The 13190-nt window shown below is 48.9% G+C and overlaps 1 protein-coding gene across 4 annotated transcripts in view; it reads left to right on the top strand.

The window, feature by feature from the left end:
- PACSIN3 (protein kinase C and casein kinase substrate in neurons 3) overlaps positions 1 to 10364 on the top strand; it is a 37790-nt gene extending 27426 nt beyond the window's left edge. For 3 of the 4 annotated variants that reach the window (XM_073541624.1, XM_073541626.1, XM_073541627.1), the window contains exons 5-12: positions 1327 to 1562; positions 3137 to 3292; positions 3621 to 3796; positions 3979 to 4099; positions 5105 to 5244; positions 5679 to 5741; positions 7546 to 7703; positions 9494 to 10364. In XM_073541624.1, the coding sequence (XP_073397725.1) occupies positions 1327 to 1562; positions 3137 to 3292; positions 3621 to 3796; positions 3979 to 4099; positions 5105 to 5244; positions 5679 to 5741; positions 7546 to 7703; positions 9494 to 9609 (1166 nt within the window). In that variant the 3' untranslated portion in view covers positions 9610 to 10364. The remainder of the gene's footprint in view (positions 1 to 1326; positions 1563 to 3136; positions 3293 to 3620; positions 3797 to 3978; positions 4100 to 5104; positions 5245 to 5678; positions 5742 to 7545; positions 7704 to 9493) is intronic. The other variant, XM_073541628.1, reaches the window with a different exon arrangement.
- The last annotated feature ends 2826 nt before the right edge of the window (positions 10365 to 13190 follow it).

Here is a 13190-nt window from a genome sequence, read left to right on the forward strand (position 1 = left end):
GGTGGCCCCTTGTGCACAGACCCTGGAAGGGCCCAAAATCTCTTCTCCTTGCAGTAGAGGGGGTTGTGGTAAAGGGGCCCAGACGAGACTTTGTGAAATGGTAATTAACAGCAGTAGGAGACTCGTGGGCGCAGGGGCGAGTGCAGTAAACCCCAATCCTCGTTGCATCGTATGATCTTTCCGTAAATAGGATCCGGTAAGTGGTGAATCCGGTTCCTCCAGTTCTGTGGCGTCTGACACCACCCGGAGTGCTTCCTTACCGTCGCTGTTAATCCCGGGGGTGGGGGGGGTCTGACGGTCAAACCACATACAGAAGCGAAAAAATGTGCCTGACTTAAAGGCTGATATCAGGCCCGGACACATCAGTCGCTGGGCCCCGGGGCCAGTGACAAGCCGTAGGGACCGCTCCGTGCAACCTGAGACTGATGCACATGTACAGAAAAATGCAACAGCCCAATGTCTGCACAGAGCTGAACTTCTGAAGCTACTACAACCCCCATCCTCTCAGTCATTGCAGGACTACTGCTGTGTGCCCAGTGCTGGCAAGAGGCCATGTACTACAGCCTATTGTCAGGTGCTGTCTTCCTTCAGCCTTGGCTGATTGAGACCAGGAGGAGCAGACAAGCGACTGCCAGCTTGCTGAGGAGTCACAGATTACAGCTGCGTATTCAGATCGCTGCATAAGGGAAGAGAAAGATGGATTTATCACTACAATTCAATGCTACACTAGTTAATTCTGCTGTAAATGGTCTTTATGCTGCAGTTTTCTAGTAAGTGTTTTATTTCACCCCAGAACTGGATTCACACCCACACTGCTCATGGAATTATAAAGGGAACTAACTGGTGGTGTTGTGAGATAAAATACTGGAAAGCAGCAGCTTGGTGGTCAGTATATAGAACTGAGTAGTGAATTCTTCACTTGGCTAAGAGAATATCCAAAGCTGGATTATGGGAATTATACAGTGTCTTATTTCATTCCAGTGCAGGATTAATGGCTCAGTAGTGCTGCTTTCTTTTAAGTGTTTTATCTCACCCTAGCTTGATTAACAACGACACTGTTTAGTCCTCTGTATAATTTCCTCCTTTTTGCAGCTGCTTTCTAATTGGCAATTTTTATCCCTGCCCAGTGCAGCATTCGCAGCTACAATGCTCGGTACTGCTATAACATCGCTGAGAAAACAAAACTAGTGAAAACTGCCAGCTCTGTCATATAATGCCTGGTAATGGTGTTATTCCTCATGGACATGTGACTGCGTTTTCCGAGCAGTCAGGTGAAATGTACAATCTAACTAGTAGATGTAATGCTTCCTCCCTTGTTGCCCGCAGGTCCACAGTACGGCACCCTGGAGAAGGCTTGGAACGCTTTCCTCACCGCTGCAGATGCCCTCAGCGAGATCCACACTGAGCTGAGGAATCAACTATGGGATGAAGACAGCGGGAAGGTGCGGGACTGGCAGAAGGAAGCCTTCCACAAGCAGATGATCGGAGGCTTTCGAGAGACTAAGGAGTCGGAGGACGGGTTCAGCAAAGCGCAGAAACCCTGGGTGAAGAAACTTAAAGATGTAAGTGTCTTGCGCTACAAATTTCCCAATTCCACAACTGGAGACAAACTTCTAGCCTTAGTTACACAGCTCAGCGCTTCTGTATAATATCCTCCATGCTGCTGCTTTCCAGTAAGTGTTGGCTGTCATCCCAGAGCTGGATTCATAGCTGCATTACTCAGTACTTGTGTACAGTGTTTTCTCATCCTTTTGCTGGAATCAGATGCAAACCTGGGTACTTCTGTATAATGTCTGCCATACTATCACTTTCTATTAATTTAATCTCATCCCAGTGCCGGATGCACAGCTACACCACTCAGGATATGTCCTAACTAACTTCACAACAGATGTACACTACTATGTACATGGTGGGTGTATAGTAGATCTCGAGAATACACTGTTGGAGAGGTGACTGTAATTCCCATCCAGATCAATGGGAATGCCATCCCTCTCCCCAGTCAGTGCCGTATCAAGGCCCCCTTCTTGATTGCGGGGGGCTACATCTACTACAGATTTTTCTTTTTTTTTTTATGCATCCTGTGGATGTTAAGCATATCATGGGAACACCCCTGTACCCCGCACTAGTCCTGTGGGTGCCATACATTTGATGTACATGACGTGTGGACTGTAGTGTCCTCCTCTGTTGTACAAAAACTGGAAAAGACTCTATGGGATGGCATAAATGCCGACCGCTGTGTATTACAAGACCAACGTTGTCAATGAGGTCAAACCTCCTTCTTGCACTGCAGAGGAAAAAGGCGCTGTGGATTTAAGGTCTGCGGTATGTATGATTGATGCTGCCATTGCAAAATCTACAACCGTATTTACCTCTGCGGGGCCTGGTGGGAACATGACCCCCTAGGGGGAGACCAGATGGTGTTGCTGTGATTGTCATTCAGTCGGAGTAGTAGGACCCATGTGGATCTTGACTGTCCACATCCACGCTGTCGGCTCTTCCCATTACCAAACGGAACCTGTAAACAAATGCGGCGCAAACCTTACCTAGAAGTGAGCGGCTCCTACGGCCTCAGCACGGTGTGGCAGCTTTAATTCTTGCGTGACTTTAAAAAATTTTTTTTTTTTCTTTACTCCCAATCGCTAAACTTCTCAGGGTAATCGCCTCCATGTCCTGCACAAGTGCTCTAAAAATATTCCCATTAGGAAATCGCTCACTTTATAGTTTCCCCGGAAGTTTATAAATCTCTTGTCCTGTATCTCGGGACTGTGGGACCAGACAGGGTGACCGCCGTGTGACATTGTGCATGCTGGGAATCTATGGCCGAGGTGGTGACACATGGGAAATGGCTTCTCCTGTTTAAGTTTTCCTTCCTTCTTGGAAAAGGAAATCTGTCTAAACTTTTTTTTTTTTTTTTTTAACCTGGAAACCATTAGCAGGTTGCTGTGCATCTGATTTAATGTCTTTTGTACTTCAAGCTCATAATGCTGCCCTCAGAGAGTGGGCCTCTGGTCTCCCGGGATCAGTCGCACAACACTCGCCACCCCCAGGAACGTTATCGCAAATTGCATTTTTTTTTTAATTTTTTATTTCCCCCCCCTGAGTGATTTTTTTTTTTTTTTTTTTTCTTCTCTTACAGGTCGAGACAGCGAAAAAGCGTTACCACGCTGCCCGGAAGGATGAGCGATCGGCACAAGTGCGAGAGGATCATTCAAAGGCTGATGCCTCCGTGTCACAAGAGCAAATCCGCAAATTACAGGAACGGGTGGAGCGGAGCACCCAGGAGGCGGAGAAGGTTAGAAGCCGAGATATTGAAGAAGCTTCTCCCTAGGACAAGTCATCACTATCGGATCATGGCGCCCCCACTGATTGGCCGGGTGACCGTTGTACAGTACAGCTCATTACTGTGTAGTGGCCGTTCTCAATACTGCAGCTCAGATCATTCACTTCAGTGGGAGTTGAGCTGCAGTACCGAGAACAGCCACTACATGGTGCTCTCCTGGCCGCCTCTGATATAATGGCTTCTCCTAAGGACTTGTCCATTTTTTTTTTTTTTGTAGTGTCTTTGCCCTAGAAGTAACCCTAATTTTTTTTTTTTTTTCTTTGTCCTGCACATGTCACAGGAGAAAGGGGTGTATGAGAAAGCCCTTGATGAGCTGAACCGATACAACCCCCGCTACATGGAGGACATGGAGCAGCAATTCGAGAGCTGCCAGGAGGCCGAGCAGAAGAGACTCCGATTCTTTAAAGAGATGCTGCTGGATTTTCACAAGCACCTTGATCTTTCCAGCAAAGACAGGTAATGGTGGGCAGCGCTGTTCGAGGTCCAGACGTCGCGGCGCCTTCTGAGCAGATATATCGATCTGTCTTAAACCCCCCCACCCACCCACTTGGACGCTGCCCCCGGCACCTCATTGTTCTCCCGTGGGGTTACACGGCCGGCGCTCTGGCTCTGATCACATTTTATTTGCTCTCTTGCAGCTTTCATGCTTTGTACCGAGACCTCCACCAGGGCATCGGGGCGGCTGAAGATCAGCAGGACCTGAAATGGTGGAGGAACACCCACGGGCCAGGCATGGCTATGAACTGGCCGCAGTTTGAGGTAGCCGTCCATACTTGTTTGATTACTTATTAGGTTTGATATAGCATCTCTGCCCTATTAAGGTGATTGGGATGCAATACCTCATGCAACCTGTGGATAGCTGTGGCGCTGTTCTTTGGCTCCTGCTTCGCAGCAGTCTGTCTGTGCTGTGGGGGTCTGAGATCTTCACCAATCAGATAGTGACTGCTCCAGCAATCATCGGATGTAAACTGTAGCAAACCAGCGCTGCTCCATACACCACGTAGTGGCCATTCTCGGTACTGCAGCTCTGCCCTCATTCACTTCAGTATATGTGAAAAGCCATTGCCCTCGGTATGGAGCTGTGCCTTTCTCCACAGTTTACATCCGGTCAAAGCCACAGCTGTAACCAGTTGATCGGTGGTGATGTCGGGTGCAGGATCACCACCGATCTGCTATTCATGACCTTTTCCTGAGGACGAACCCTCGCTGTCTATTGGTCACGGGCAGAGGCTTTGGTGTCTGAGGGTGGAGGCCGGGGCCCTCGCCGTCTATCGGTGGACCCCTTTAACAGTCCGGTCAGCGGATATCCCCTGGTCGGGGTCCTGTTTGCCTTTTTCTAGTGGCTGTGAAGCCTTCCTTCCTGATTACAGCTTCAGTCCTCCCAGGATAAACTTCCTTTGCTTCCTCTGCACTGTAAACAATTGTGGAATTTGCACTTTGAAGAATTGGTGAGTGTTTTTTTTTTTGGCTTTTTTTTTTTGTGGGAGAAAAAAAACTTCCTGCTAATTTGTAAGTGCAAAAAAAAAAAAAAAAATTTTATATATATACATGCATACTGCTGCGGCTAAAAGTTCACCTGGGCGGGATTGCCCATCCTGAAGCCCCCACCGGCCTGGTGTTTACTCTGCGATTTGTGGAGGTTTCCCTTCCCCTAATATTAATGGCCTGGTACGTGGGGGTGCAGGACGGGGAGACCATCAGCCGATATTCATGAATTTTTTTTTTTTTTTTTTTTTTTTTCTTCCCTGCTGCATCTAAATCCAGGAATGGTCTCCGGAGACACAGAGGCCAATCAGCAAGAAGGAGCGCAGCAGTAAAAACGTGGAGGAGGTCACCCTCACTGGCATCGTGCCAGCCAAGGATGGGGTATCAGCCGGGACCCCCACCCAGCAGCTGAACCGCGGGTGAGTCTGACATGCTCCGGACAATATCAGTGCACAGATTGTCGGCGCAACGACAGCCGACCATGGGCTTCGTAGGACAGGGAACCCCCTTCTTGTGTATTAGGTCAAGGTTCATCTGTGGCTTTCCAGCTGTTGTAAAAATACCACCCCCCCATCATACCGTGGTTCTACAACGGCTTCAGAGCCACAACTCCCATCATATTTTGGCAGCCTGTGGCCATCGGTACATGATGGGACTTTGCAATGGCTGGACAGTGACCCCATGCCCTGATGGCCACCGTTCTGCAGCAGGCTGTAGTTGCGTGCCGGAGCCACAGATTCAGGAACGCTGCACCAGAGCATTAGACTGACCAGTTTGCCCACTTATGATGCTGGGATGTGGGACACGGAGGGTTTGGTGTCGGTTCACGATCTGTTTGACGTCCCCCTCCCAGGTTTTCCTATGCAGATGAAGACCAGGATTTCTATGCCACTTTAACGGATAACCGACGTTCAGAGTCAGTACTGGCCGTTCGTCAGCTGCTCCCGCTGACGCGGGGTCCCTGTCTATGCTTTCTCCTTGGTGGCGGGGTTCCTCGGCTGACCTCTCATTCATGGACCTCTTCTAATTAGACTCTCCCGCTTTCTCTTCATCTGTTCTCTGGGTGGTGATCGGTGGTTGTGGGATCACAGGGGCTTTTCTGGTGGTCACAGCCCCTGTATGTGTAGATCTACGTTCTGTGTTTTGTGTACGGAGTCTTTATCTGGATGAAAACATCGTCCTTTTTGCTTCATTTACCCTGTAAAGGGCATTTCCGCCAAAAAATGCCCCTCACCGCACATTGGTCAAACACTAGATGTAGAGGGGTTTTCCAGGACGCAAGCACTAAAGACATTGTCTATGTGAAGGAGACACTGCCAATGAGGGCGCATGCTGAGCTGCGATACCAGACACTGCCACAGTTGTGTGGTGGCGCCCACTTATCGCAATTTTCTGTATTGCCACGGCTGCACAAGGTTTGGCTCTATCATTGATGGCACTGATCCTCATTAAGGCCCCTGACACGTCCGAGTCTCTAGTATGTGGTGACTGTTTTCATACTTGCTGAAGACTCTTGCCCACAAACGCCCATTATAATCTATGGGGCTGCGCACATGTCGTCTACATGTGTAAACACAACATGTCAGTTTTTCCAGCAGAACAGACGTCCATACGTCCGGCACACGGATTACATAAGTGTGAAAGGTCTGTATCGGACTAGAAGTGGCAGATGTTTAAGTATTAGATGTGCAAAGATGGAATAATGTCTGTGTAGTGTGTGAAGTTTTCTGTCCTTGTAATTGGCTAATAAATGAAGAAAATGTAGGGTCCCCTCTATCTATAATAACCAGCAGAGGCTAAGCAGGCTGATATCAATAGGCTGGGAAGGCGCCATGGATAGTTATCTGCTTGGCCTTTTCTGGTTGGTAATAGTAAAAGCCTTTTTTTTTTTTTTTTTTTTTTTTTTTTCTCCTCCTTAAGGGTCCCCCTATTTTTAGTAACCAGTAAAGCCTAAGCAGACAGCTGTGAGTTGATATTAATAGGCTGGGAAGATCCATGGATATTGGACTTGTCCAAGACTAATGAACAGCGCACAGCGGTCTGCTTGACCTCAGCTGGTTATTGAAAATAGGGGAACCTCACAACATTTTTATTTTTCATTTATTAGATAAATACTTGTTAAGTAAACTACACACGGCACTAATTTATATACCTCCCAGACATCTGATCTATTCTGTTTGCACAGTTAACACCTGAATATCTGTAACTTCTATTCTGCATGCTATTCCAGTACGTGTCACACGGATTGTGCACATGGATGGCACCAGTACTGGAAATATCAGGATGTGTGAAGGAGGCCTAATAAGAAGGAAGGAGCTTCTGCCTGGAGCTGGCAACTGTGGCCGGGTCTGTCATTCGCTGGAGATGAGGCCTGAATGGAGCCGGCAGTCTACAGACACTTCTCCCAGGGAGCATTGCCCGGCCTAGAAGGGTCTGGTTCTCCTCTCCACTGAACCCCCTCCTATTCCTGGGTTTTGGTTGCAGAATCCCCTCACATGTAGGAAACTCCGATTTGGGGTAAAACCTGCATAAACGAGGCCTAAGATTCCCCCCGTCATGTGTCCGTCCTGGAAAACTCCTTGGAGAATGTCTTTCCTCTTGGAGATGTTGGGTGACATCCATCCCCCCCGCCTATATGGGCGTATATCATATATTGGGTGGCGTTGCTCTGCAGGGTCTCAATTGTCTGCAGTGGTCATTAACCCTTGTGCTTCTTGCAGTGCCGTGAAAGATGACGGCTCGGAGTGGTCCGAAGACGAAAGTCCTAAAAAGTCACTGGACAGTAATGGTCGGGAGGCGTCACAGGTAGAGGGCGTGCGTGTGCGGGCGCTGTATGATTACACTGGACAGGAGGCTGACGAGCTGAGCTTTTCGGCAGGTATACACCACTAACCTTCCCTTAACTCCCCAACTGTCTCCTTATCCACAGGCACGTACCCCGCACCCCCATCCTCCATCCCTGGTCAGGCCTAGTGCATGACTCTGGCAGAGCCCGCAGGCTGGCATCCTGCATGGTGCACGCATCTCCCTACCACACGCCACCCACCCGATCGTCCACCATTAACACTGCACTAATTACTGTACTAACGTCAGCTGCACATTGCTGGGACCAGAGGAGACGCAGCGCCGGTCATCCAATGCGTATGGTGCAGAGAATACCGGGAATCGGTCCACATCCAGGAACAGAAAATACAAAAATGGCACCACCCCTGTCTACAAGGTGTCTCTGGTATTACAGCTCTGCTGCACTAACCACAGGAGCTGAGCTGCAATAAATACTGCAGGTGGCGCTGTTCTTGGAATCCCACACAACCAATTTAAAGGGAAACTCCTCCTCTCGGAGCCTTTAATATCTCTGCTACATAAGAGGTTGTCCTGTGATTGTAAGTGACCTCCTGTTTGTAGAATAGGGGAGAATGCGCTGATCGCCCATACACCTCAGTGGAAAGTCTGCCGGGCTGCCCGGGCGTCCACACTGAAGGATTGGACCTGTACCTTCTCCTTTATGACAACACATGCACTTTGTGCTGAGCGGAGCGTGCATATGTATGGGCGAGTTGGGGCAGTGGGAGTCCTACACTGATCTGTCATGGCCCCTTTACAGGGTTGTGAAAACATGGCTCCTTTCTTGCAAAAAAAACAGCGCCACCCCTGTCCTGAGGTTGTGTGTAGTACTGCAACTCTGCTCTATTCACTTCTATGGAAGCTTGCCGCAATATCAGACATGACCCCTGAATGGGTGGGAGGTAGCGGTGGGGGGCGCTGACTTTGGAAGAGGGAAGCTATGCATCTCATTAAATCATAATGAGGTGGCTATTAAAGGGGTCTGCAGCACCACCCCTTATTGTAGGCTGCATCTGGTACTGCAATGTTCCCCCATAAGTGTATGCAGTGAAAGTACTGCTAATAAAAGGCATAGAAATATGTAGAGAGCGGCTGTGCGCAGAGATGGTGCCATTGCTATAGTGACGGGGTCCCACAAATTACTTGTATAACGGATTGTAGTTATTTATGTACCCCCCCCCCCCTCCCTGGCAGAATCACAAGGTAAGTGATGCATCGATCTCACGTGCAGGCAGATTGCAGACTGGAGCACTTGTAATGCCCATAGAGGTCAGTGGGCACCGTGCACACAGGATGGACGCTGCACACGATCTGTAAAACCTACAGGAAGTTGTGGAGTTTTCACCTTCTGCATAGATTAGTCTGCATTGCAGTGGCTTAAAGGGGGTTGTTCAGGCATGTAGTAATGATGGTAGGCCATTGATATTGGTTCGTGTGGGTCCGGGCGCCCAATGATCAGCTGTTCATACATTTGGCCGCATAGTGCACAGATCTTACAGCGCTGCACACCGTATAGTGGCCGCTCTGGGTACTGCAGCTCGGAACCCATTCACTTTGATAGGAGCCGAGCTGCAGTTTCGAGAGTGGACTGTGTATGGCGCTGTTTTGGATCTGTGCATTTAATACATGTGGCCACCATGGATCCTGCAGCCCGGCGGCTCCACCAATCTGATATTGATGGCATATTGTGACGTCCTGGACATCCCCTTTAAGCCCTGCTGTCTGGCCGATGGTGTGAGGCCGTCCTCTTATAGCCGACGTTGCCTGTGGCCTGTTCTGTGTCATTCTGGTGATTTATGGCCACCTATTCTCTCTCGTGTCCAGGAGAGGAGCTCGTGAAGCTGGGCTCTGAAGATGAGCAGGGCTGGTGCCGCGGACGTCTCCTCTCTGGGAAAACCGGGCTTTATCCTGCAAACTACGTGGAGGACGTCGAGTCCTGAGTGTCCACCCCGAGCGTCCTCCGACCTGAGTGCGGACCCTCCCAAGGACAGGGGGCTGATCTATGAACATTGGAGACTTCTAGTGAATCCATTGCTGCTTTTACCATATTATTTTAGACATGCCGTCACATATATATATATTTTTTTCCTAATAAATTGTACCCAGAAGATCAGGGCCCAGCTGTGCCTCGGGGATGTGCGGCGTGTAGAGTCCAGGTGAGCGTGTGCGGATCGTCCACGTGTAAATGGCAAAGGTCCGAAATATACGAAAGTGCTTCCTCAAAACCCGCGGATGATCCCTGGCCCGGACTGCGGATGTTTCCTGGCCCGGTGCCCACTGATGTGACGGACGCCCCGAGGGACTTATTTTTATACTGTCCTGCCCACATTTGCACAGAGGTAAAACCGTCCCTGCGAGGTGGCGGATATATGAACCCCGTGATGTCCCCCCGGCCCCCGTTGAGTACACAGGCGATTCCCTAATAATGGGGTTATGGTTCTAGGATTCCCCGCGGCACATCGTAGGATGGCCGAGATTCTTTAATTTGAGGGTTTAGTCGTGGTGACGCTAGACATCGCTCCCTGTATGTCGTGTCCCCGCTCGCTCTGCGCCGTCTCGCCGATTTCGGGTTCAGCATGAGACTTGTCGAGTTCGGGGCAGATCCGAGCCTCTTGTGCCATCTCATCATGCAAGTGACCTTATTGTGAATGATGTATTTTCTATTTAAATGATAATAAAATCCACGTTGTTTTTACCCCCGTGTGTCAGCTTCTGCTGCTGTCAGGTTGGGGGGGAGGAGGAGAAGTTTTACAGGTGGAATTAGGGTAAAAAGTCACTAGAGTTAATATTGGAGTTTATATTTTGATACTATATGGGCCCACCACCTCTCCAGCACTGCTCCTCTCCGCTGGCCAGGTCCCTTCTTCCAAAATTGGCGCAAAGTGTGAGGCAACCAGGAGGTGGTAAAACATCGCAGCCATTCTCGGCTGCAGCCGGACCTCACGATCTCTCCACCCGGGGTCCGCAGCAGTACGCAGCCCCCCCCACCCTCCCCTGCTTCCCATTGGCCGCTCTGGGGGACGGGTTCGCTGGTTAATTTGCCGTTCTGATTGAGCCCCAATGATGGACATGAAGCGACGTGAGCGGTGACATCTGTACGCCGCTGCCGAATCTATTGTAGATTTCATAAAATGGCAAAATCAGAAGTGACTGCGTTTTTTGTTTTAACTGTTTCACATCTGGCTGCCAAAAAGTTTCTACCAACATGTGGGCGTCTCCTGACAGGCACCGAAGTTTGGGTTTTGTGATCTATTTCTAAAAAGTAGATAAAGTGGCCACTGTTATCCTGAGTTGAAGGGGTTAAAGTCCTTTTTGGAGCTGTGTGACCAGGATGGCGCCACCTGGTGGTACAGAGCAGGATCTCGGGGTTGTGAGCAATCACAGTTGTGCTACATGTTGGGCGAGCAATGTTTAAAAGACCGACCTCCTTCTAAATATGGAAGCGTTTTCCGCCATTCTACAGATCCTATTCCATTGGAGCTGCCACCGTAGCGCTTGTCATTTAGGGATAAGTCTCTAAAGCCTTAAGAACTAGTTGCCTGGTCTAAAATGGACCGGTTTTTACTCTTTATTTTCTTCATGCTGCTCCTCTGAGTAATCCTAACTTTATTTTATATTTTTTTTTTTTTTTTTTTTTACATTGATCCAAATTTGATTGGGTGCATAAAAATCAGGTCCAGGATGTTGAGGGAATGGGGGGAGTTGAATATAAAATACATACATATTTTTTTTTTTTTTTTTTTTCCCTTCCCCATGAGGTTTTCACACAATTTTCAGGAGATTTTGGAGCAGGTAATTTCGAAATCCAATGTGGTTTTTGGAGATCTTCTGCTTCGAAGACTCCCCTGAATGTCAGTGCGTGCACCCCCCCAAGGGTCCACAGGGGCAGAATAGGTGGCAGACCGCCCTTCCCCGAGTTAAAGGGATGTGTCCCGGTAACCGCTGTCCTACACAGTGGAGTTATGCGGCGGCCTATTCTCACGCAGGGCATGGAGTGGCGCTGATAACTGAGTTACCGGTTCTCGTCCGTCAGTGAACGTCGGGTGACGGTTCGGTTAATTCGAGAAACGCTGATCGTCCCTGTGATGGGCTTCTAATATAAAGCTTGACACGCACAGCGCTGCTGCACCCAGCGTGTTTCTTAGACATCGCGTCCTGATTCCTTCTGGTTGTTTTATTAACAATTATATCGTAATATTAACGAGCTGCTAGAAATCGGTGATTATGTGGAAAAACACCTCATCATGACCTCAGTGTTGGTATAATATATAATAATGTTATTTCTATAGCGTCGACATATTCCGCAGCACTTTACATTTCAGAGGGGACTTGTACAGACGATAGACATTACAGCATAACAATAATCACATAGATTATAACAAATACCAAGAGGAGTGAGGGCCCTGCTCGCAAGATTACAGTCTATGAGGAAAGAGGGAGACACGAAAGGTGGGTGGTAACAGTTGCCCGATTGTATGGACCAGTCATAATAAGTGTGTAACAGTACAGACAGAGGGCTAATGGATGCATACAGCATGTGGGAACATGATGCGGGGAACCTGGTTATGGTAAAACTTTTGGCTGTGCCACACAAGGATAGATTAGGTTAATGCGTTGAGGTGGTAGGCCAGTCTGAATAAATGCATTTTCAGGGCACGCTTAAAATTGTGGGGATTGGGGACTAATTGTATTGACCTGGGAAGTGCATTCCAAAGAATTGGCGCAGCACGTGTAAAGTCTTGGAGACGGGAGTGGGAGGTTCTGATTATTGAGGATACTAACCTCAGGTCATCAGCAGAACGGAGGGCGCGGGTAGGGTGGTATACTGAAACAAGGGAGATGTAGGGTGGGGCAACTCATAAAGTCCCACGGATTCCACTACCACCTTTATGCTGATGACACTGAGATCTACCTCTCTGCTGTCCAGAATCCCAGAGTGTCTATCAGCCATATCCTCCTTCTCCTCTCTCTTAAGCTCAATATAGACAAATCTGAACTCCTCATCTTTCCTCCATCTCTCAGATCTTCCTTACCCGACCTAGCTATAACAATTAATGACATCACTTTCCCCAGTACCGGAAGTCCGCTGCCTTGGAGTAACCTTTGACTCTGTCCTGTCCTTCAAACTGCACATCCAAGCTCTTTCAACCTCCTGTCGCCTCCAGCTCAAAAATATTTCCAGAATCCGTCCTTTCCTCAACCCTCAATCTACTATAATGCTTGTACATGCCCTCATCTCCCACCTCGACTACTGCAACATCCTTTTCTGTGGCCTCCCTGCTAACACCCTCGCACCTCTCCAGTCCATCCTTAACTCTGCCACCCGACTAATCCATCTCTCTCCTCGCTACTCCTCTGCTTCTCCCCTCTGCAAATCTCATCACTGGCTCCCATTCCCTCAGCGTATCCAGTTCCAATTACTAATACTGACCTACAAGGCCATCTACAACCTGTCTCCCCCATATGTCTCTGAACTAATCTCCCGATACCTTCCCTCACGTAATCTCCGGTCCTCCCAAGA

Source organism: Dendrobates tinctorius, unplaced genomic scaffold (genome assembly GCF_039654945.1).
Source record: "Dendrobates tinctorius isolate UK_male_01 unplaced genomic scaffold, ASM3965494v1 ptg000124l, whole genome shotgun sequence".
In the NCBI taxonomy this organism is placed as follows: Eukaryota; Metazoa; Chordata; class Amphibia; order Anura; family Dendrobatidae; genus Dendrobates; species Dendrobates tinctorius.